General features: G+C 31.9%; 2 protein-coding genes across 4 annotated transcripts in view; one reads left to right on the plus strand and one right to left on the minus strand.

Moving 5' to 3' along the window:
- LOC115887473 (arf-GAP with Rho-GAP domain, ANK repeat and PH domain-containing protein 1) overlaps positions 1 to 22,085 on the plus strand; it is a 275,480-nt gene that overhangs the window by 60,892 nt on the left and 192,503 nt on the right. For all 3 annotated transcript variants that reach the window (XR_004051086.1, XR_004051087.1, XM_030906917.1), the window contains exons 17-19: positions 108 to 251; positions 2,601 to 2,819; positions 4,731 to 4,945. Coding sequence is in view for 1 of the 3 variants with exons in the window: in XM_030906917.1 (XP_030762777.1) it covers positions 108 to 251; positions 2,601 to 2,819; positions 4,731 to 4,945 (578 nt within the window). In the remaining 2 variants the exon portion in view is untranslated. The remainder of the gene's footprint in view (positions 1 to 107; positions 252 to 2,600; positions 2,820 to 4,730; positions 4,946 to 22,085) is intronic.
- LOC115887478 (sarcospan) overlaps positions 15,633 to 22,085 on the minus strand; it is a 53,472-nt gene continuing 47,019 nt past the window's right edge. The window contains exon 6 of the mRNA XM_030906925.1: positions 15,633 to 19,537. Within this exon, the coding sequence (XP_030762785.1) occupies positions 19,169 to 19,537 (369 nt within the window). The 3' untranslated portion in view covers positions 15,633 to 19,168. The remainder of the gene's footprint in view (positions 19,538 to 22,085) is intronic.

Here is a 22,085-nt window from a genome sequence, read left to right on the forward strand (position 1 = left end):
GGATCCAGGGTTCGGGAAAAGGGGGGTCTAGACAAAATTTTTACTCCAGAGTCGTTTGTGACTAAAAAAAGGTAAAATGTGATATTTTACGATTTATGTAATTTTAGATTGGTCCTAATAGAACAGCGTATGAAGTCTGTATGGAACTTTGTGATAAAATTGGGAAACCTGCGTTGGGAAACCACGAAATAATTTTAGAAGAGGTAGTTCTTGACGATCGGCTCGTTAGACCTATTCATCATACCGAAAAGGTAACTATTGATATTAATCAGTTTTTAGTCTAACTCTGCTAAGCATTTTTTTACAATTCTATTATTTGTTTTGCTTACACAACGTTTCGGTCAGAAGTATCGCTGACCGTTATCAAGTGTGAACTGAACAAAAGAGGATGCCATAGAGAAAATAACAACTTTAAATTGGATTTGGGTAGGACACGCTGCAAGGCTAAACGATGATATAAACCCATACTATGCCATAAAATGTTAAATAATCAAAAGTCGTACAATGCCAAATGGGAAATTATTGTTTCAACACCCTATTTTTAAACTTAGGTGTTTTGATGTTTGCATACTTTGCCACTGAACCAGAAAATTAAGAAATAATTTTTTTGTGAAATAACTGTAGGTTAAAATCCAAATGAGATATACATTCTACATACTATATAGTCTGTCCAACGACAAGATCATTGACAGTGATAGATGTGTCTGTCATTTTAATTTCAAAGTAGTTTATTTTATTTTACAAGGAAATAAGTTGGAAACTAGACACGTATAGCAGGAAATTAGGAAACGCATAGCAGGAAATTAATATATTTAAAATTTGACTGATAAGTTATTACTTCAAAATATTGTGAAAAAAACTGTATAAAACTGAAAAAATGTAATTGAGTTATTTTATTTAAGAACACGGTATATGTTAATACAAAACAAACAAGAACAAAACACCACATACAAAAAATAGAAAAAAGAACTATTTCTTACTTTCAAGCTTCAAGAAACTTCCCGCATATATTACTATATTTATAAATATAACTTATGTACAAATACAAATCTGTAATATTCCACAGGAATAAATAAAACAAACTGTTTTATTAATAATAACAATTACCAAATTGTATACCTTAAAGGTTGATTAATGAACTTTAATCTTAATTTTTTTTTCAATCAGTACCTTTTGACATTATTTTTCTGCAGTACTAAAATCCTTTATTTATCTATCGTGTGATGTCGATATTTTATAGCTACTCCTTTAGTATGTTTAGTACGATCTTTGTAGCATATACGAGATGCACTTATCTACGACAAGATGGCATATAAGACTTTCTACGTTTCTGCCTGGGCAGCGAGTATTAACTATAAACTGTGTGCTCTGGGTCTACAGTTAATTATCCCTCGATTTTTCGTCCACTTGACTTCAAAAGACTCAAAACACACGTAATAACACGAATCAAAATGCATCATCTGCCAAAACGCAGATATTTGACATAATTTGTTGACACAAAATTATAACCTATAATTTGGCAAGACTTTCACGAGCCTCAAAAATCTAAAGGCCAGTTCATACGCATCGCCGGCGTCGTCCTTTTGTCGTTCATCGTTCCGTCAAACCAATAAAATTGAAATATGATCTGTCATTTTTGAAATAAACTAATAAAACTGGTTAAAAACAAAAAGAGACGACGCATGACGGATTTATATTTAAACCCATCTATAGTTAACTTAAAAAATATTAGAAACTTTTTTTAGTAAAATAAATAGATTGATATGGGACCATGGGTATGTCATCGTCTGTCGAAATCTTACCTGAGAAAAAAACAGTATATATGTTTAGTACAATCCTTGTAGCATATACGAGATGCACTTATCTACGACAAGATGGTATATATAACACTTTCTGCCTGGACAGCAAGTATTATTAACTATAAACTGTGCTCTGGGTCTACAGTTAATTTTTCCTCGATTTTTCGTCCACTTGACCTCCAAAGACACAAAACACACGTTATAACACGAATCAAAATGCATCATCTTCCAAAACGCAGATATTTGATACAAAATTATAACCTATAATTTGGCAAGACAAGCATCAAAAATCTAAAGGCGAGTTCATACGCATTGACGTCCGTTTGTCGTTCATCGTTCCGTCAAACCTTTGAATAAAAAGATTCGTCAAACCAATAAATTGAAATATGATTTGTCATTTTTGAAATTAACTAATAAAACTGGTTAAAAACAACAAGAGACGACACATGGCGGATTTATATTTAAACCCATCCATAGTTAACTTAAAAAACTTAACTTAGAAACTTTTTTTAGTCAAACAAATAGATTGGTATGGGACGTCATTTGCTTTTCTTCTGTCATCGTCTGTCGAAATCTTACCCGAGAAAAAAAACAGTATACCTAGCAAAAAATACGAAACTACAATACTAATAATATCAAAATTGATGGAAGTGATGCAAACTAACCTCTAATGTGAAAACTTGATTGCGCTCACTACACTTAAATGAACATTTAAATAACTTCAAATATTTGATATAATAAGTGGTTTTATTTTTATCAATCAGCAATAGCATTTTACGGCAATTTTTGTTCGATTTGCAGGTTTTAGACGTAGTACTAAAATGGAGTTACTGGGACGACGCGGACAGAAAAAACAACTATATAACTTGTGTCTCTCTATCGAAATACTGGGAATATATAATCGAAAAACCTCTCCCAGTTTCTGGAGAACTGAAGTTTGCCGACAGCAAATCCCGTGTGTTTCGGACGATGCTCTTCCAGTTCACGCAAGGTTGTCTAAGTTGTTTCAAAGATAAAACGGTAAGTTTTTGCAAAATCAATTTATAGGCTTGGTGCATTTTAGTTGATTTTAAAAATTTCGACCGCAGCGCTCGATACGGCAGAAATCAGAAGTTTTCGGCTCTGTATTTAACGCAGTTCCGATGTTGATCGCATTATAATGTTATTAAAATCGTGGCTTTATCATAATATTTAAGTATTTTAGTTTTTAATAGTGCAGTTATTGAAGCTATAAACACTCATGTACATGGTTTGTGTGATGTAACGCTGTTTCGGGTATTAAAAATTAAGTGAAAAAGAATCCGAACTGGGCTCGCTTTTTGTTCTGACTATTTCAAATGTTAATAAAATTGTCGAAAAAAATTTAACACGTAAAGGAGGGCATAATTACATGGTATATTTTATTTTTAGTGTATTTAAATAAAAGCTTGTTTTTACAAAAGTTATTTTTCTTAAATTTATTTTCTCTTTATCTTTACTCAGTGCCACACACTTACACTCAATTTTTTTTTCTTAAAGAACTTCCTATGGGCATCCTAATAATATGTATATCGATTTTCATTAAAAAAGAAAAACTTGAAAAAAACGACAGCTGTCAAATTTGACAGTCAGGTGTGAGACAAATAAAATGAAAACCGACTATGGGGTAGGGGGCATCCAATATATCGATTTTTATCAAAATCGGACTTTTTTTGACAGCTGTCAAATTTGACAGGTCAATTTTTTTTCCTTTAATTTTAGCCCATGGCCATCCTATATATCGATTTTTATCAAAATCGGTTGACTTTGAAATTTTAACATGTCATGAAACTGTCATTTTTTCAAGATGGCCGCCATATGTATATACCCACAATATACCTATATATATATATATATATATATATAAATAGAATTATTAAAAATCAAAAATGCCGCCATTTTGACAGCTGTCAAAAATTCGGGTCATGCCTTGCAAAAAAATGTATTGTCATCGGGACTGAACCTACATGCCAAATTTCCATTTTCTACAATGAAAGGAAGTGGTTCTAATTTAGCTTACAAGATTTACCCCGAACAAACAAAAGCTTATGTAAATGTAATAGTACAAGAGCTGTAAATGTAATACCGTATGATCGAAAAAAAACGGCGTCCAGTTGGCTTGGAAATGACGATCGATGACATTTCCCATATAATTTTACATATAAAATGACAGCGATCTTCATTTCATAGCCATCGTTGACGCCGTTTTTATTCGATCATACGGTAGTACAAACTGTTAATGTAATAGTACAAGAGCTAACAACGTCAGGAAAACGAGAATTTTAAGAAAGCTGGTTCTTTAATATTTCATTTACGATGTTCTCCTGACCAAAGTGACCAAAGTACTGCGCATCACATCTGTACAGGGTGTCCCATTATGGTGTGTTTTATGGGATTTCTCATTTATGAGTAGAGATACAATGATGCGATTTTTACATTACTTTGCTTCTTTTTTATGAAACTAAATATGAAGTTTGTCCTAGCCTCCTTAGTTTCTGAAATACAGGGCAAATTTGTAATGCGTAGTAGTGAACAGATGTTGAATACAGATATGATGCGCAGTAGTGAACGCAACGTTTACCGGCAGCTAGGCGGTCAGCACTTTCTTCAGGAAAGCGTCACAAAGAATATATTAAAAACCAGATTTCTTAAAATTCTCTCTCGAAAACGTTGCTAGCTGTTAGACTATATAAATAAAACAGCGAAATCGTTATGAAAATGAAAATATAAAACGACACCAATCACAAGGAAATCCTATATTCGATAAACGGGGGCATGAAAATGCAATAAATTTAAAAACTGCGTAATTTTCTAACAAATCAAAGTCTTTAAATTCAACCAATAAAATTAATATCGTATTGTCGGTTAAGTAGGAGGATCACAAGCTGATTTGTTACTTTCTATTTTATACAGAGCGATGCAAGTTTGTTCTCCTGGCACATCGAGGACTTAATCTGGTACCTGGGCCATGAACCGAAACGACACCCCCCGAGCAAATATACGATGACGTTTTTCAAAGAGGGCTTCCATCCGAAACGTACCAGGAACCACCCATTTTTCGGCAACGTGGTGGTGTGGAACGATGCCGGCAGCAGAGCCAACTGGATCAGCGCCATGCTTAAATCTAGGTATCCTAATAATCTTACACCGCCGCCTAATTTTGTCACGTTTTAGTTTTGATGTTTCGCGGATGTAGAGAATTTAGAGATTTGTGAGAGAAATATGCGTAGTATATCGGCTTTTTCATTCTAAATCGGTGGTCTATGTTTTAATGAGTAAGATAAAGATAAAGCTATATAGTTATCTTTCCGAAAAAGAAACTTAAAAATTAGCGCCTTTTGACAGTAATTTTACTCCACTAGACAGGGAAAGGCGTACTTGTATCGCTGAGAAATGTGACAACGCCGCAACAACACACCGTCGCATTTTTCTCACTCCGACTTAATAAGATCTCTAAGCGATTCACTTCCACACATGTAAATACTGACCCAAAAGTAAGAGTTGCCAGCGTGGTATAGGCAATACTGCGATTTTGTCATCTACTGGTTAAATAGAAACTAACTGGGCCAAAACTTTCCACTTTATTTTTTTATTCTTTTGTCACCTTTGAATAAAAAGATTAATGAAGGAGTATAATGCTATCCATGTATTCATGCATGGTCGACGGAAAGAGGACTCTAGGGTGGGGATCCGTGACAGTTCTGATTGACGATTCATTTGACGCATTTGAATTTTATTTGCAATTTTGTGAATTTGTCAGTCTTTACTGAGCTTATTTTATGTTATTTATTATTTATTCTACGTGTAGTAAACCGATAATTTATGAAATTCACTTAAAATTAATTAATTATATATTTTTTCTTGCATTTTTTGCTTTTATGTCAAAGAATTTAGATACGTCAATTTGACTTACCTGCTTCAGTAGCGTATCGAATGTTTGTGTTAATAAATAATTATTATAACTTATATATTTTATTAGAATTATATATTTTTATAACAATTTTAATAAATTCCAACATTTATTGACAACGTAAAATAAAACAATAAATTATTAAGGGTAGACGTGGGGTAGACTCCACGTCTGCCCTACATCATATTTTTACACGTTTTGAATAAAATTAGAACGGCACTGATAAACCGGAATTTAAGTCAACCATTTTAGAGTCCTGTCACGGTCGATCTAAGATTTTTGATATGCTCCTTCCTTAAACTATTTATTCAAAATTTGTCACATTTTAACAAAAGTGATTGGGCTAAAAAGTCGATTTTATTTTTTTATGGAAACATGTAACTAATGAATTTCCATTAGAGTTTTTTTTCTCTATCTTACGCTTGAAATCCGTACCACTGATTTAGAATGACCTGTATAGTGTTACCTTTACTGTAATTATTTTATGAATTAAGTGTAAAAATGCGATTTCGGCTAGAATCATTGAACTTCCAATAGGAAATTATCCATTTTTTCCACTCTGGTCTCACGTTTCGGTAAGCATCTTGAGTATTTTGTTTTAATCGTATGCTGAAGATGTTGAGATGATTGAAAACCGTGGGGTGAAAAAGTTTATTGATGTTGATTAGTATAATTTTTTTAATTAATCGTAATTGATGATGTTTTGATATTTAACATATTTACGAGCTGATAATGGTGCGAAGTAGGTTTGTCTTACTTTTTCGATTATTTGACTGGATCTTAAATTATATTTTTAAGTAATATTGGCATTAATTATCTACATACATACTATGGCAGGTTTGTTGAAAAAAAAACTAGCACATTTTTTACACAATAGACAGTCAAAGCACAGCCAAAGACGTAGACGTACACGTATCGTTTGACATGTACGCTGGCGCAGTAAGGAATTCACTTGTGTTTACGCATACGCGATACGTACATATATCTATTAACTCTAGGTAATAAATATATTGATACGTATCTTTGAGTGCCTTTACGTACGTCTTCTCACAGTGCCATAAAAGATCAACAAGATCGTCGGCTACCTCTCGCATGTGTAAGGTGTGTCAATCAGTGTTTCACATGTACACGGGACCTACGGTTTATCGCCGAATCCGAACGGCACTATTTGAGAGGCTGTACAAGGCAAATATTCAAGGTGGTTTGCCATTGCCTTCCCTAATCGCTCTATTTAGATAAATAAATATTTTTATTTAAATAAATAAGGCGTCCGTACCGGCTGGGGATCGAACCCAATACCTCTCGCTCCACAGATTGACACACTACCGCTGGAGCTACGGCCGGCCACTTTTTTATTAAGGTATCTCATACATTTTGGGGCCTGTGAGACAGAAAATGGACATATTTCAATACAATAAATTGTTATTTAAAGACTACTGTCTATAATATCATAATACCCATTAATAATTTTCTTCATCTTTCGATATTACTTTTATAAATTTAATGTGGAATCAATAGAAGAATAGGTATCAATTTTCGGTCACGTCAAAATACTTGCTTTAACTCTTGTTTATACGACAACGAAACTGCAGACGTAACGTAAGTTTCTGCGTTACGTGTCGAGAGATACGTATACGTATTGTGCCATGCTTTAACTAGCTAATAATTGAACACACCATAGAGTGGTGAAACATTGAAATTCTTAACAAATCGGTAGCTAAGAGAGTTGTACTTTCTAAAGTTATAGAGGCGTTTAAAGATTGGTACCTTTGAGCTCATGACGAAAGTATAAAATTCCGCAAAAAATTGCATAAAGTTATTTTTGTATCTTCTTCTTTTTCGTACGTTCGGACCTGTGTTTTCTTCAATGGTTCCCTAAGAACAGTTGGGATGATGAAAACCAGCTTTCATACCATCTTATAGGTGGTCGTCCCGGCGGTCGAGGCGTGTTGGGTCTTTTCTCCTTAGCAGTTTTCGCTAACCGGTCGTTTGGCATCCTGTCCACATGATCTCTCCACTCTCTCCTCCTGTTTCTTGCCCATCTTACTACATCCTGTACTTCACATGTTTCTATTATATCCTCACTTCTTTTCCGGTCATATAAGGTATATCCTGTAATTGATCTAAGTGTTCGCATTTCTGTTGTTCTTAGGAGCCGTTTTGTTATTGTGTTCTCTGCTCTAGTCTCTATCGCTTATGTCATAACTGGTCTCACGCAAGCCTTATAAATTCTAACTTTGCTTCTGACGCTCATATATTTATTTCGCCAAATAAATTTGTATCTCAGTAATAAAAAAACTCTCATTTGCTGTTAACCTTTTGCTACAACCTGGTACAATGAGCCATAAAGGCATGCTTGGTCATGGTATTTTTTGATCGTGTTGTATTACTAAGTGCTGACGGCCTATTTCGCACATTATTTATCAACTAGGATCATCAATATAAGGATCAAATTAGGTGATTTAGTTTTTTAATAGGAATATTTTCAATTGGTTTATTTTTAAATATGATTAAGGACAATAATAGAATAACAGGGTTAAGTATGTAATTTCTTATAATTTTAATTTGTTTGGATAATCTGAGATATTCTTGCCAGACGTAACGATTCAAAAAAATGTAGCCTTAATTGAGGCAGTGCTTCCATTTTGCTATTTATCATAATGAGGCTTCTATGAAAATAATAAGAAAATAAAAAAAGTAACAGTGATAAAGAAAACCGAATGTCTTTTGAAGTGGGACTCCCCTTTTCACTTAATATAAAAATAAGCATCAAGAGTTTTTGTCCTCTATAAGTTTGATTTCATTTTGATGCTCAGTAGATATAAATAAACAATCTTGCTTGCCAAAATAAGATTTATTGTATTCTTGGCAATATTTAGCGCTCGAAAAATTCTAAATTAGACAGGGTTACTCACCTCATTCGACACGGAGTGTTGTAGCCACACGATTAAATTTCTAGAAATTGTTGGATGTTGGAGGATGTTGGACTACTAAAGCTACGATTTAAAATTATTTTCAAAAGGTACAGAGTGTCCCAAATAAATAAAAAATATAAGTTTTTTTTTAAATGGAGCACCCTGTGTAATTATTACATTTTTAGTTTCTACGACTAAAATTACTTATTAATTACTTACCCTTTTTGAAATATTCACGTTTTTGTAAAAATACAGTAACAAAATTATTTTAATGCTTCATTTCTCTTGGCGTATTTAATTTTTTCAAACCAAATATTGTACTGAAGTGTTTCTATTTACTAGATTTTGTGTTGCAATAATAAAAATAATACTACCTTATACAGAGTGTGTAAAAATTTATTTTAAATAATTACTAGTTTTAAACGGGAATAACTTGTTTAATTTAAATGAAGCACCCTGTATATTTTACGTTAATCAGATGCGCAATTTAATTGTCTATCAAATTGTATTATACCATTTTACCTACTTCTTAAGTTTTCGTGGAAAATGCATTTTTATAATTTAGACCTATTTATCAATATACTCATGGAATATTGACATTTTAAGTTATTTTTAAAGACGTAACAAATTTTCAAAGAGTAAACGTACTAATATTGTCGATATAGTTCCCTTATTTCGTTAAAAAATAAAAGAATTGTTGAAATATTTGTAAAATATTACAAATTAATATTATCCCAGTATTCGTAACTACATTAATTGACATCGTTGATTAGTAATTGCTCTGAATACTAAAAAAACTGAATTTTGTGTGTGTAATAGGCAGTGTGGTAAAAAGTAACACCTTATACATTTTATTTCATTTTTTGACAAATGCTAATTTATAACAGAGACGTTCACAGTCATAATTTATTATTATATTGATTTCTGATTCAAATCCACATTTATTTAGAATAATTTATTAACTAACACAATTAAGTATGTAATTAAATATTATTTGGGTGGAAATAATGGGGGTATATTTGATTAGTATACTTTTTTTGTAAAGATTTAAATAGTTTTCTTTTTGTAAATAAATGGGCTAGTAATATTATCAGTTTTAGCACTTCTACATTTTATACATTTGTTGCTTTAAAAAATATCTAAAATGTCAATATTCCATGGGTGTATTAATAAATGATGCCAAAAATATAAGAAAATGCAATTTCTACGAAAACTTGAAGAGATAGGTAAAAAATATTATAATACAATTTGATAGACAATTAAATTGCGCATCTCATTTACGTAAAATATACAAGGTGTACCATTTAAATTAAATAAGTTGTTGCCGTTTAAAGCTTTTATAACATTTTTTTTTAAACTAGGCGTATTTAGCCTAGAAAATGAAGGCATTAACATTGTTACTGCATTTTCACAAAATCGTAAGTATATCAAAAACGGAAATATTAAAGTGCGGTAAACCTTAATCAAATTTACCTTTACTATAATCGTAAAAACTAAAAATGTAATAATATACAGGGTGTCATTGAAATGGTGTAAAAAATCGGGGAGTGGTAGTACTCCTAAAAACAGTAAAAAAAGTTCCTATAAGTATAGGGCGGAAAATGCATATTAAGGGAGTGAGGGGCACTGAAAGGGCGAATTTAAAAAACAGTTGTTTTAAAATTGTAGGCTTAAAGAACGAGATAAAATTTGGAAAAATATTTGCTGTCCGAATTTGATTGGAACATTCAATAATGCGTTGCTGTAGTTGCTCTTCAGTATTAATCGGCACTGAGAAAACCAAATTTTTTTAAAACCAAAAAAGATTATTTCGTTTTTTAAAGCATTAAGATGTTTTAAAAATCATGAAATTTTGATTTTTCAATCAATTATTTAATAACTACCTGGTTACTTTTGAACCGCCATAACTTTCCTAAGTTTATGTTGATTAACCAGTTAGCAACCCATCAGAGCTAACTCTTTGTCTTCAATTTTATCGAAAACTATCGCTCTGGGTGATGTGCAACAAGAGTACCTTTTTTTGTAGGAAAAAGTATGTAGTTTTCAAAAAATAAACCCACATTGCAAAAAAAATAACCTCAAAAAAGTTATTTACGAAACAACCCCCTACCCTTGCAAAAACTACCCTTTCCGCTTTTCCAAATAATTTTTCAGTATCACCATTTGATTTAGGGTCAAAATTTATGGCAGAGGATTTTTTTTCGAAATTTTATCTCGTTCTTCAAGCCTACAATTTTAGAACAATCGTTTTCTAAATTCACCTTTCAGTGCCCCTAACTCCCTTAATATGCATTTTCCGCCCTATACTTATAGGAACTTTTTTTATTATTTTTAGGAGTACTATCACCCCCCGATTTTTTTTACACCACTTCAATGACACCCTATATAGGGTGTTTCATTTAAAAAAATGCAACTTTGATATTTTTCATTTATTTGGGACAATCTGTATCTTTTGAAAATAATTTAAATTGTAGCTTTAGTAGTCCTCCAACGATCCCATCACTCAAAATTTCTAAAAATCTAATCATTTGGTTACAGTACTCCATGTGGAATGAGGTGAATAACCCCGTAGAATCCATTCTGATTTGTTTGAATATACCCAGATTTAATATAAAATTTTGGTACATTTTACGTATTTGTACACTAAATGATGGTCTCTATACCAACACACGGTCTCATTTTTGCGTCATTGTAGACATAAATATCTTGTGATAATTATTTTACCGCAGAATTTTTATATGCAAATCAGAACTTTTTAAATCAATTTTTGAAATGCCACGTTATTTTAAATATTCTTTATAAATATTTAACCAAAACAAGGTTACCATTTCTTACTGATTTCGTGACATTTTAGTGACATTACGATTATTTTACTTCTTTATGCAATATAATGTAATTTATATACAATAACCAGACTTCTCAGTTAAGTTTATAAATATGTTTTTATCTATCTTTTTTCTAGCTTTTTATGAAAAAAGACACTTTCTATTTGGACTTAGTATCGAATTTTAATATATTTTTAGTACATTTCTTTAGCGTACAGTGTGTTCAAGATATTATATATGGGAAAAATTATACTTTAGAGATTTTACCAACAATAACATTTTTTGAGAAGCTAAAATAGTTTTTTTACCCATATATTATGTCGAGTTATATTGAACACACTGTATATCGACCAAATTCTAATCAAAACTTTGGTGTTATTTTGCCAATATAAATCTATATTAACGTAACATCAATTATGTCTTGTGATAGTTAATTATTTTGGGGCTGATTTTTTATATGCAAAGTAAAAAAAATTAAGCTTTAGAAAAAGAAAATTATTTTTCCAGTAACATTATTTGTTTTAATTTCTATTTCGATTTATTTTAATCCTTACAGTTACCATTTCTTAAATGATTTGTGATTTGTGTTTTAGCAACTTTTATCATTTTGTTATTTTTAATACACGGTGTATCCATTCTTAACCAGACCAACTTCCAACAGCTGAAACAAGTTTTGTTCTTATACAGGGTTTTTCACCACATATGACACGGAGTATTTTAGCTAAACGATTAGATTTTTACAAATTGTAAGTTTTGGATTCGTTGAAATTTAAAAATATTTTACAGTATATTAGGTACATGGTGGGTCAAATTCGACGCTTTTAAATGGAAACACCCTTTTCTGTAGGAGATAGGCAAAAACTAATATCGGTGTCTGGAGCTCAATTTTTGTCAAAAACATGATGGTGAAAACCGCATATTGATATCTGTTACCGTTTCGGAGTTACGGTCAAAAATATGCATTTTTGACAAATCGCTGCAACTTTTTTGCTATGGAAAATTTTGTATTTTTATGAAAACATTTCCAAAGCACCTTTTTACGTAGAATTTTATGGTTTAAGTATAATTCTTTTTTAAATTAATAATTTAAGAATTATCAACAGAAAATTTAATTTTTTATATGGGACACCCTGTATATTTTTAATTTATTGAAAAGAATTTAAAATTACCTTTCCAAAAATATAACACACTTGATATTTTGCTTGATTCCTCTTCGAGATATAGAGTATATAAAAATTCGCCCGCTTTAAATAAGTAGGCTTTGAACGGCACCAATAATGCAAAAAAAATCTAGCTGTGAGCATCAATTAAAACGAAAATAATATTTGCTATGAGAGATGCAGAATTTTATAACTATTTAAAATATAGTTAACCAACATCAACACATTTAAACTATATCTAATAACAATAAAAATAAATAGCAAACCAAGACATGAGATTTTGCTAGAGGTATTCGACATATCGACCGTCTTCTGTTATGGACAGACGGGGCTGTTTTTGATTTCTCGCGGAATTTATTAACTCAGTAGGAGTGAAAGTTACCCTCCCATAACTGCTAAGTATTTCTAATTCTTGTCTAGATTATACGGAAGAATAAGGAACCTTTATTCTTCCGCAAATATATCCATAGGATTAGATCCATGGGCACTAAGTCAGGCAGCCTCGACGGCCAACGGCTGGGATCTTGGTTAGCTATTCAATTATTCTTGAAATTGGCTGCAAAAATTTGCTGATAACTTCAGCGTTCAGAGGCGGTGCGTCGTCTTGCTGGAAAAATATGTTTTCGAATTCCATTAAGGGCATATCATCAATAAGGGGTCCAAAGTCTACTAGTTAAAAGTGGCGAACTTTTAAAAATTCTGTATTTCGAAGGGGATTATTAAAAAATATCAAGTGTGCTATATTTTTGGAAAGGTAATTTTAAATTCTTTACAGTTAATTAAAAATATAGAGTGTGTCCCAAATAAAAAATCATTTTTTCTGTTGATAACTCTTAAATTATTAATTTTAAAAAAAAATATACTTACACCATTAAATTCTACGTAAAAAGGTGCTATGGAAATGTTTTCATAGAAATACAAAATTTTCCATAGTAAAAAAGTTACAGCGATTTGTTAAAAATGCACATTTTTGAAAAACACCCCGTAACTCCGAAACGGTAACAGATATTGATGTGCGGTTTTCACTATCATGTTTTTGATGAAAATTGAGCTCCAGACCGATATTAGTTTTCGTCTATCTCCTATAGAAAAGGGTGTTTTCATTTAAAAGCGTCGAATTTGACCCACCCTGTGCAGAGTGTCCCAAATAAATAAAAAATGTTATAGACTTTTTTTGTTTGTTTATATTTTTTTTAATTAAACCCACCCAAAATTTGTAAAAATCTAATCGTTTAGCTACAATACTCCGTGTTGTATGTGGTTAGGGGGTGGGAATAACCCTGTATATCTGTTTCTATCATTTTATTGATGTTAAAAAAGTTACATATATTCTTTTTTTATAATGCGTTGAAGTATTTCTGGATAAAATGTGATCACCCTGTATATTCATATACGTAATTTAAGACATAAAAACACTTTTATATTTATACTCATTTATTATATGTAAAAATATTCATATTTTATCTATTATAACATCTTATTTATATAAGTAAATAATATCAAACTTTATGTCTACTGTAACTTCACAATTCTCCGTCTCATTTTTGTGCAATTTTAATAATAGAAAACTAACAAAAAAGAACATATATACATAGATAAACTAACAAACTTTGTAAATTACACTTTGTCAATTTTGCAAGGTTCACATTCAGTTATACAATATTTGTAAAATAATGTTTGTGAACGAATATCTATATTATCAGTGTAAAAATAGTATATTTTATTTGCATTAAGTTGTTCATTTTTGAACCGCTCTGTATTTTATTATAAATTTACGAAGTATTACTAGATTTATAAGTCTGATTGTAGCATAATATTTTACTTGACATTAACTAATATGTACACTATTTTGTGTGTAAAATATTAATCTAAATTAAATATAGACTTTTTTACAGAATTTTATATTTAGAAATAAAGTAATCCATTCCAAGATTATAATACTGAGGGGGCATTTTTTTTATTTAACCTTATAAAGTGTATTGTTTAAAAAAGTACAGAATCACATTATCGATAAATAAATATACAGGGTGGTCCGAACTGTATTCCGGAAACTTCGGCATCATGTTCTGCAGATAAAAATTAGTAAAAAAGTTCGAATAAATGTATGTCCTAAAAGGCTTAGTTTCGGAGATACAGGGTGTAGAAGTTTCATTTTTATTTCGATTTTTTTCCAAATAATTTCTGAAGTAACGTTAATATTTGGATGAAAATTGGTGTCTGGGAGTTTTTTGACATGAGAAATTTGATTTTGATGTCAATATGACTCCTACTTGTAGAGGGCACCACCTACATATTTTAAACTGGTTTGTAGAGTAATAACTTTTCATCCGTACCTGTGAGAAAAAAATACATTTACGACGTTTTTTACGTTCTCAAGTTATTTGGAATCGAAGTTATCAATACCTGTCTTCATTGACATAAATTAAACACGTTGACTAAACAGTTATTAGACTGAAATAATAAATATGAAATATTTTTGTGCCAAAAGTTCAACAGAAACTGTTTTATCATCATTTTTTTCGAAGAAAAATTTATAATTAAAAAAAAATAAAAGTTCCCAAATTTATCATTTCACTCAAATAACTATCTACTCAACATGTTTGTTTTTAGTCAATAATGACATGTATTGATTATTTCCATTCTAAATATCTTGAGAACGGTTGCTCGTGGCAATTTTTACCAAGAGACATTTTTTACGTAGAAAATTACGGAAATGTATATTTTTTCACTCAGTTGTTTTATACAGGTATGGATGAAAAGTTATTACTCTTCAAAACAGTTAAAACACATGTAGGTGGCGCCCCCTACAAACAGGAGTCATACTGACATCAAAATCAAATTTCTCATGTCAAAAAACTCCCAGACACCAATTTTCATCCAAATCTTGACGTTACTTCAGAAATTATTTGGAAAAAATAGAAATAAAAATTAAACTTCTACACCCTGTATCTCCGAAACTAAGCATTTTAGGACATACATTTATATGAACTTTTTTACTTGTTTTTATCAGCAGAATATGCTGCCGAAGTTTCCGGAATATAGTTCGGACCACCCTGTATAGTAAAATTTTCGGCATTGAAGAATGATTTAAAAAGTTAAAACATAAACACAACAATAGTTATATTTTCAGTTCTTGGCGTTGATACAGAATTACTTCTAATTTTATCGTTAAACTTTAGTAATGATCTTAGTCTATCAATGGTTCAACTAGGTAACTAAAGTTGGTTTATTAATAAACTAAATAGTTTACACCTGACGTTAAAAATTGTGTTCACACAATGACAGGTAAAAAAACTGTAAATTTTTAACCAAAGCGTTTTAAGCAAAAATGTTGAATGTTAACAAACAAAAAATTCTTTGGGATTATTTTTTTATAATATTAGCTGGGTAATATTCAATAATTGGTTATCCATAATAAATAAAAATATTTGTATTATGTATTAAAAGGGGGTGTTTAAACTCTCAGATACTTTTATTATACTTTATTTATTTTTAACTGATATTAGTGCAGTCTGGTTTTATACAATGTTCAGCTATATTTCAACGTCACGTCATATATTGTCGAACTCTCTCAATCACTTGACAACCAGATAAGAGAGACCGGTGACGTCATTACGGCATTTCGTAAACTACTGCATATTCTTTTGAGTAACTGTCATTGTCATTTGATTTGGGGTTATAATTTTATTGACGGAATTAAATAATATAGCGAGTTGCTGATACTTTAGAAATAAGAATTTCAACAGTCCAAAGGATTGGAACTAACCTAACCTAACATAACTGATGAGGAAGTTCATATTGATGAGGAACTCGCTCAATATCAATAATATAGGAACGTACTTAAAATTTTATCTTCGATATGAACTGATCTCAGACATACCCAAAAACTCATATTTGACAAATAATGATGACGTAACGTTGAACGGTCGCTGAGCAGTCTTTAAATAATTTTACATTGGTTATTTTGACAATATGTTTATGTCTTTTAGGATATTTAAATAAAGACAGTTACAAATAGCATCAACTAAGTGAATGCGTAAACGAAAGACAGATTTTGTACAAAATGGCTTGCGTAAACTGGTTTATTAAAATTACAATGCGGGGCACTTAGAAATTTCCTATAGGGCGAATTGGGAACAAAATAACATAAAGCTGCGATTAGTCTTAATTGATAGTTTTAAGGGTCCTGTTGAACATACTAAAAGTCCCCATGGCCTTCCATAAGGGGAACATTGTCAAAATGGCGCCGCCATCTTGGATTTTTGGCATTTTTTCCTAAATTTGCCATTTATTCAAAAACTTTTAACTTTTAAAGAAAATATGTTGGAAGATAAATAAAAGACCGATAAAATTTCTATAATTAAAGGTACCTTCGAGGTTCCTAGGTAGCACCGTTACCAAGATAGGTACGTAGAAGGAGCACCAACATAACATTTTTTGGCGAGTTTTCGTTTTTAATCTGAATTAAGTAAATATTTTGCTGTTTATAAAAAGGCTAGTGACAAGATCGATGGATGAAAAATTTTGGACAGTAGCTGTAAAAATTTTTGGGCAGTACTGCAAGTATACTGTCGGGTGGCTTACATATTATTTCTGAGCAGTCGATTAAACAGTAGATAGCTGGGAAGTTTCTACTTAGGCAATACTTGTGCAGAACTTTGATGGTACTTAGGCAGACTAGGGCCGGAATTTGTGTACTAGGTAGTGCTTGGGTAGTACAAGGCAGTACTGCAAGTAGTGTCGTCGAGCGGTGTACTTTTAGTTATTATATTGTGTCATGCAAATTTTTATTTATTAGCACGCCGTGTTTCTAATGAAGCATGCAAAATATTCCATTTTCGGAAAATCTTCCTGAAATGTACTACATATAGGTACCATCTAAAAGACGCCGGCTGTTAAAAAATCTGAAAATCCATTCTCTGAATTATTCACGCTGCAGGTGGTTGCGACACAGTTAGTGGTTTATAAAATATCGGAAAACTAAAGTTCTTCAACTTCTAGAGAAGAATCCTGAGCTAAGAAATGCTGTTTCTGTATTTTACCATGCAAATGCTGCTAAGGATGATGTCTTGAAAGCTGGCGAGCGCTTTTTAGTATATCTCTTTACGGAGAAACTTCAGTAATTTCACTAGATGAATTAAGATTTAAAAAATACAATGCTATAACCGCTAGACAAAATCTTAGCACAAACTTCAATTTGGCTGCTCTTCCTCCCACCACAGATTCCGCAAAATTCCATATCTTTAGAATTTATATCCAAATACAAGAATGGTTAGGCTACTCTCCTGATCCATTGGAGTGGGGATGAGTAAGGAGCAAGAAGTAGCTCCTGAATTTATTTTAAAGATGATTTTTTGTAACTGCAAAACCTCATGCACAAAGCAATGCAGCTGTAAAAAATCTAGCATTTTTTGCTCAAATTTATGCAGATTTTTCCAAGGAAACTCTTGCGATAATATCCCCGAATTAAATCCGATGAATGGTATCGAGCCTGAGGAAGAAATGTTGATACCTTAGTTTTTAGTTATATTTTTTGTATGTATAGCGACAAAATAAACGTGTTAACTGGTATTCTTCAGAAGTACCCAGTCTTTTGACGTTTTCTTTCCTCGACTATTTCAAAATCTGGATAGATTCGCTGTTCCTATATACGAGTGTATGATCAAAAACTAATTAGCTTCAAATTTTTTATTAGTTTTCATGCATAATCGAGAGATCAACAACTGTAGGCAGTAGTTATACACCGCATTTTGGGCAGTACTAGGCAGCACTGCAAATATTGTTAGGCGGTTTAGATATTTTTGGCCAATTATAATTTGTGAATAACTTTTACTCTTCGAAGTAATAATATACATTAGTTCATAAGGATATTGTGTACTCGCCAGTTGTTGGGTAGTACTTGGTTAGTGCTAGATAGTACTGCAAGTACTATCGGACGGTGCATAGATTTTTGACTAAATGTTTACCTCTCGAGCAAAACGGAAAATTATCCAAGTTATTTTAGTTTAAATTTTTTAAAATTTGTAGTAAATCGATATGTCAGTGGTACTTCAAGACATATATCTTGATAAGGGTAGTACTTAGGAAGGTCAGAGGTATCTCTATTTAGAGTATTTTTATCGGTCTTAAAATTTTCCCTCTTCATAATTTTTCTAAAAATAAGTAGTTTTTGAGTAAAGACCAGATTAAGAAAAAAATGTCAAAAATCCAAGATAGCGGCGTCATTATGACAGTGTTCCCCTAGTGGGAGATATGGGGACTTTTAGTATGTTCAATCGGGCTATAAAAGCTATCGTTTAAGACTAGTCCCAGCTTTATGTTATTTTGTTCCCAATAAAATCATAAGTGCCCCGAACTATTATCTGCAAGTCTAAATCGCCCTTTATAAAATTTTGTAAAAGTTAATGGAAATATTTTTGATTATTTTTATAAGTACACTGGCCCCAAAGAAATTACAACATAAATAATCACAGATCTTTGTCTATTCTATCTATAACTACGGCAATATATTTTTTTTTAATTAATATGTAAGTGGTCGCTTTTAACATTGTCGTTCTGTAACTTCATCTGAATTTTTCAGCGGCACTTTAGTGTACACGTATTTCCTCGTACTTGTCCAGTGTACGTAAAGATAAAACGTTTCTAAAACTATAGCTATTAAATTAAGAATGCACGAAACTAACAGTAAAACATTAAGGGTAACGTCGACTTCATCGCAGGATAAATCTTCGTAGTGATACGAGTCGGTATAGACGGAGCTAGTGACGTTTGGTGAACATACGCAGGTCTTGTTGAACTTGTCGTGAGGTAAGCAGGTAGTGCTATGGATGAAGAGTAAGTGTAGGACGGCTAGGATGAGTACCACGATCGCCGCCATGATTGAGACTGACGTAGAGACGATGCTGGCGAACTGAAATATTCAAATATACAGTGAATTTTTTGAAATACATATACAGAAATTTCGTCAAATGCTCCCATTTTTACAAAATGTTTTTTATTGGGATATGACATAACCTAAACTTTTTTGTTTTACTTTTTCGTTTTTTTTTCACTAATAAGTTAATCTAGTCCAGAAAAGTTCGGGCCTTCTAAAAACACGGTATCCTGTAAAGTATGATCAGGATGTCACAAATTTAACAGTAACCGTCAGGATCTCGAAAATTGTTTCTAAGTACCTGTACTGCTGGTGGTTAAATAAAAGTAAAAAGAAACGGGACCTTGAAAATTAGGGTGTCCGCTATTTACAAAGTTGATCATTTCTCTCCCTATAAATTTTTAGTTTATTGTCTATCTATAAATAAATAAATGCCTTTATTGTCAAAAATTTTTTCAATTTGTAGACAAAGGTAAACTAACAAACAAAGTAAAAAAAACAAGGTACACAAACAAACAAACAAAAGATAATACAAAACATTATACAAATAATATTGTCAGTCTTATTGTTAAAATAAACATTTATAAATGTTTATAATGTCAAAGAACAAAAATAAAAATAATATTCAAAAATATTTAGCTAGTTTATAGTAAAATATCAATGACCTCTAAATAAATTCATTTCGATGGCATTAGTAAATATAGCAATAGCAAACATTAGACCAGTGTTTACAAGATCAAATTTGATTTTCAAAATATAATTCATTTACGGCGTAGAAAGCCTTGTGTAGTAAATAAGAGTTCAATGCTTTGCGAAATGAAAAAAATGATGTTATGGATCTGATTTCAAATGGCAGGTGATTGTGCATTTTTTTCGAGTTGTATAATATTGAACTTTTAACTAACTCTGAGCGTGGGGTAGGTAGATAAAGATCTTGCTCCGCGTTCCTGAGTGGATAAGTGTGAGATGGCCTTTCTTGAGAAGCTGATACGTGTTTACGTATTAGGCAAACGGATTCAAATATAAATAAGGAAGGAAGAGTCAATATTTTTAATTTTTTAAAGAAGTTCCGGCAATAAGTTCTGCTGTTTAGTCCCAGTGAATATCGAACAGCTCTCTTCTAGAGCCTGAAAATGCGGTCAAATTGAGTCGCACAACACGTACCCCAGAATGGAAGGGCATACCTGAGGTGCGACTCAAAAAGTGCATAATAAACAGTTCTAGCCACTGACAAGTTAAGCTCCTTAGAAACAGACCTTAATGCAAAACAGGCAGAGCTCAATTTTTTCGACAAAGCTTCGATATGTATGTCCCATTTCAGAGAATTGTCCACAACAAGCCCCAAGAACTTTACAGATTTGACGACGTCAATAGTGGTGTTGTTAAGTACAAAAGGCTGCAACGAGTTTTTATACGACAAAGCTTTAGTTTTAGAAATGTTGAGACTCAGGAGGTTCGAATCGCACCAAGATTTAATGGGGATTAAGCCATTTGATATAATCCTATGAAGTGCCGTGATGTCCTTGTTGCTCCAAGTGAAGCTAGTGTCGTCCGCAAAAAGACATATTTTGCCACTGATGTTTATGTTAACAATGTCTTTAATAAAAAGAAGAAACAAAATAGGGCCTAGTACTGAGCCTTGTGGTACTCCACATTCTATTGGCTTGTTAGAAGACAACGTGGTATCCACCCTCACAAGTTGACTTCTGTTGATCAGATACGACTTAAACCATTCGAGAGATGATCCCCTGAACCCATAGTGCTGCAGTTTATTAATTAAGATCTTATGATTTACACAATCGAACGCCTTAGAAAAATCACAGAAAATTGTTGCTGTAGGATGATGGTTGTTTAGGTTGGAGTAAACTTTATTAAGGAGGGAAAACATAGCGTCATTTGTGGACTTGTTGCTTAGAAATCCAAATTGATATTCAGTAAGTATTTTGTACTTAAACAGAAAAGATACCTTCTTTTAACCAACCTTTCTATGATCTTAGATAGCGTTGGAAGGAGTGCAATTGGGCGATAGTTAGAAGCTTCATCTTTGTCTTCTCCTTTATGCAGAGGAATGATTATTGCCACAATAAACCCTTGCCCCAAAGACGATTCATTTCCCATTTATATTACATAGGAATTTGCCACTTTTTCCAAATAACTTTTTTCCTCTCGATCTTGTTCTCTCGCAGCCATAAGAATCTATTCTTGAATTACAGAATTGAACGCTCTACAAAAAAGGTCTCTTATAATTTTTCGATAAACCTACTCCTTCAAAAGTTATTCATGGTTAAAGTTAACCACTCGGTAAATTCCTAAATTTTTCAGCTTTTTTGGCAAAATTATGGTTATTTTTGAATTTAGTCTATTAATTGAAAAAAAGCAATTTTCATGATACCGTAATAAACATTTTTAAATCATGGAAAACAATTGAATGCATGACAGGTAGTTAATTCTAATGGTGCGTTTAGATTTGAGCACGCACGCACTGATCCACCGCGAATGCTCAAGTATAAACGGCTGTGCGCGCACGCTCACCCTGAATCTGTCTGTGCGCAAGCAGCCGCGAACGTGAGCCGTCTGATGTGGG

This window comes from Sitophilus oryzae, unplaced genomic scaffold (assembly GCF_002938485.1).
Source record: "Sitophilus oryzae breed Bouriz unplaced genomic scaffold, Soryzae_2.0 scaffold_576_pilon_pilon, whole genome shotgun sequence".
Lineage (NCBI taxonomy): Eukaryota > Metazoa > Arthropoda > Insecta > Coleoptera > Curculionidae > Sitophilus > Sitophilus oryzae.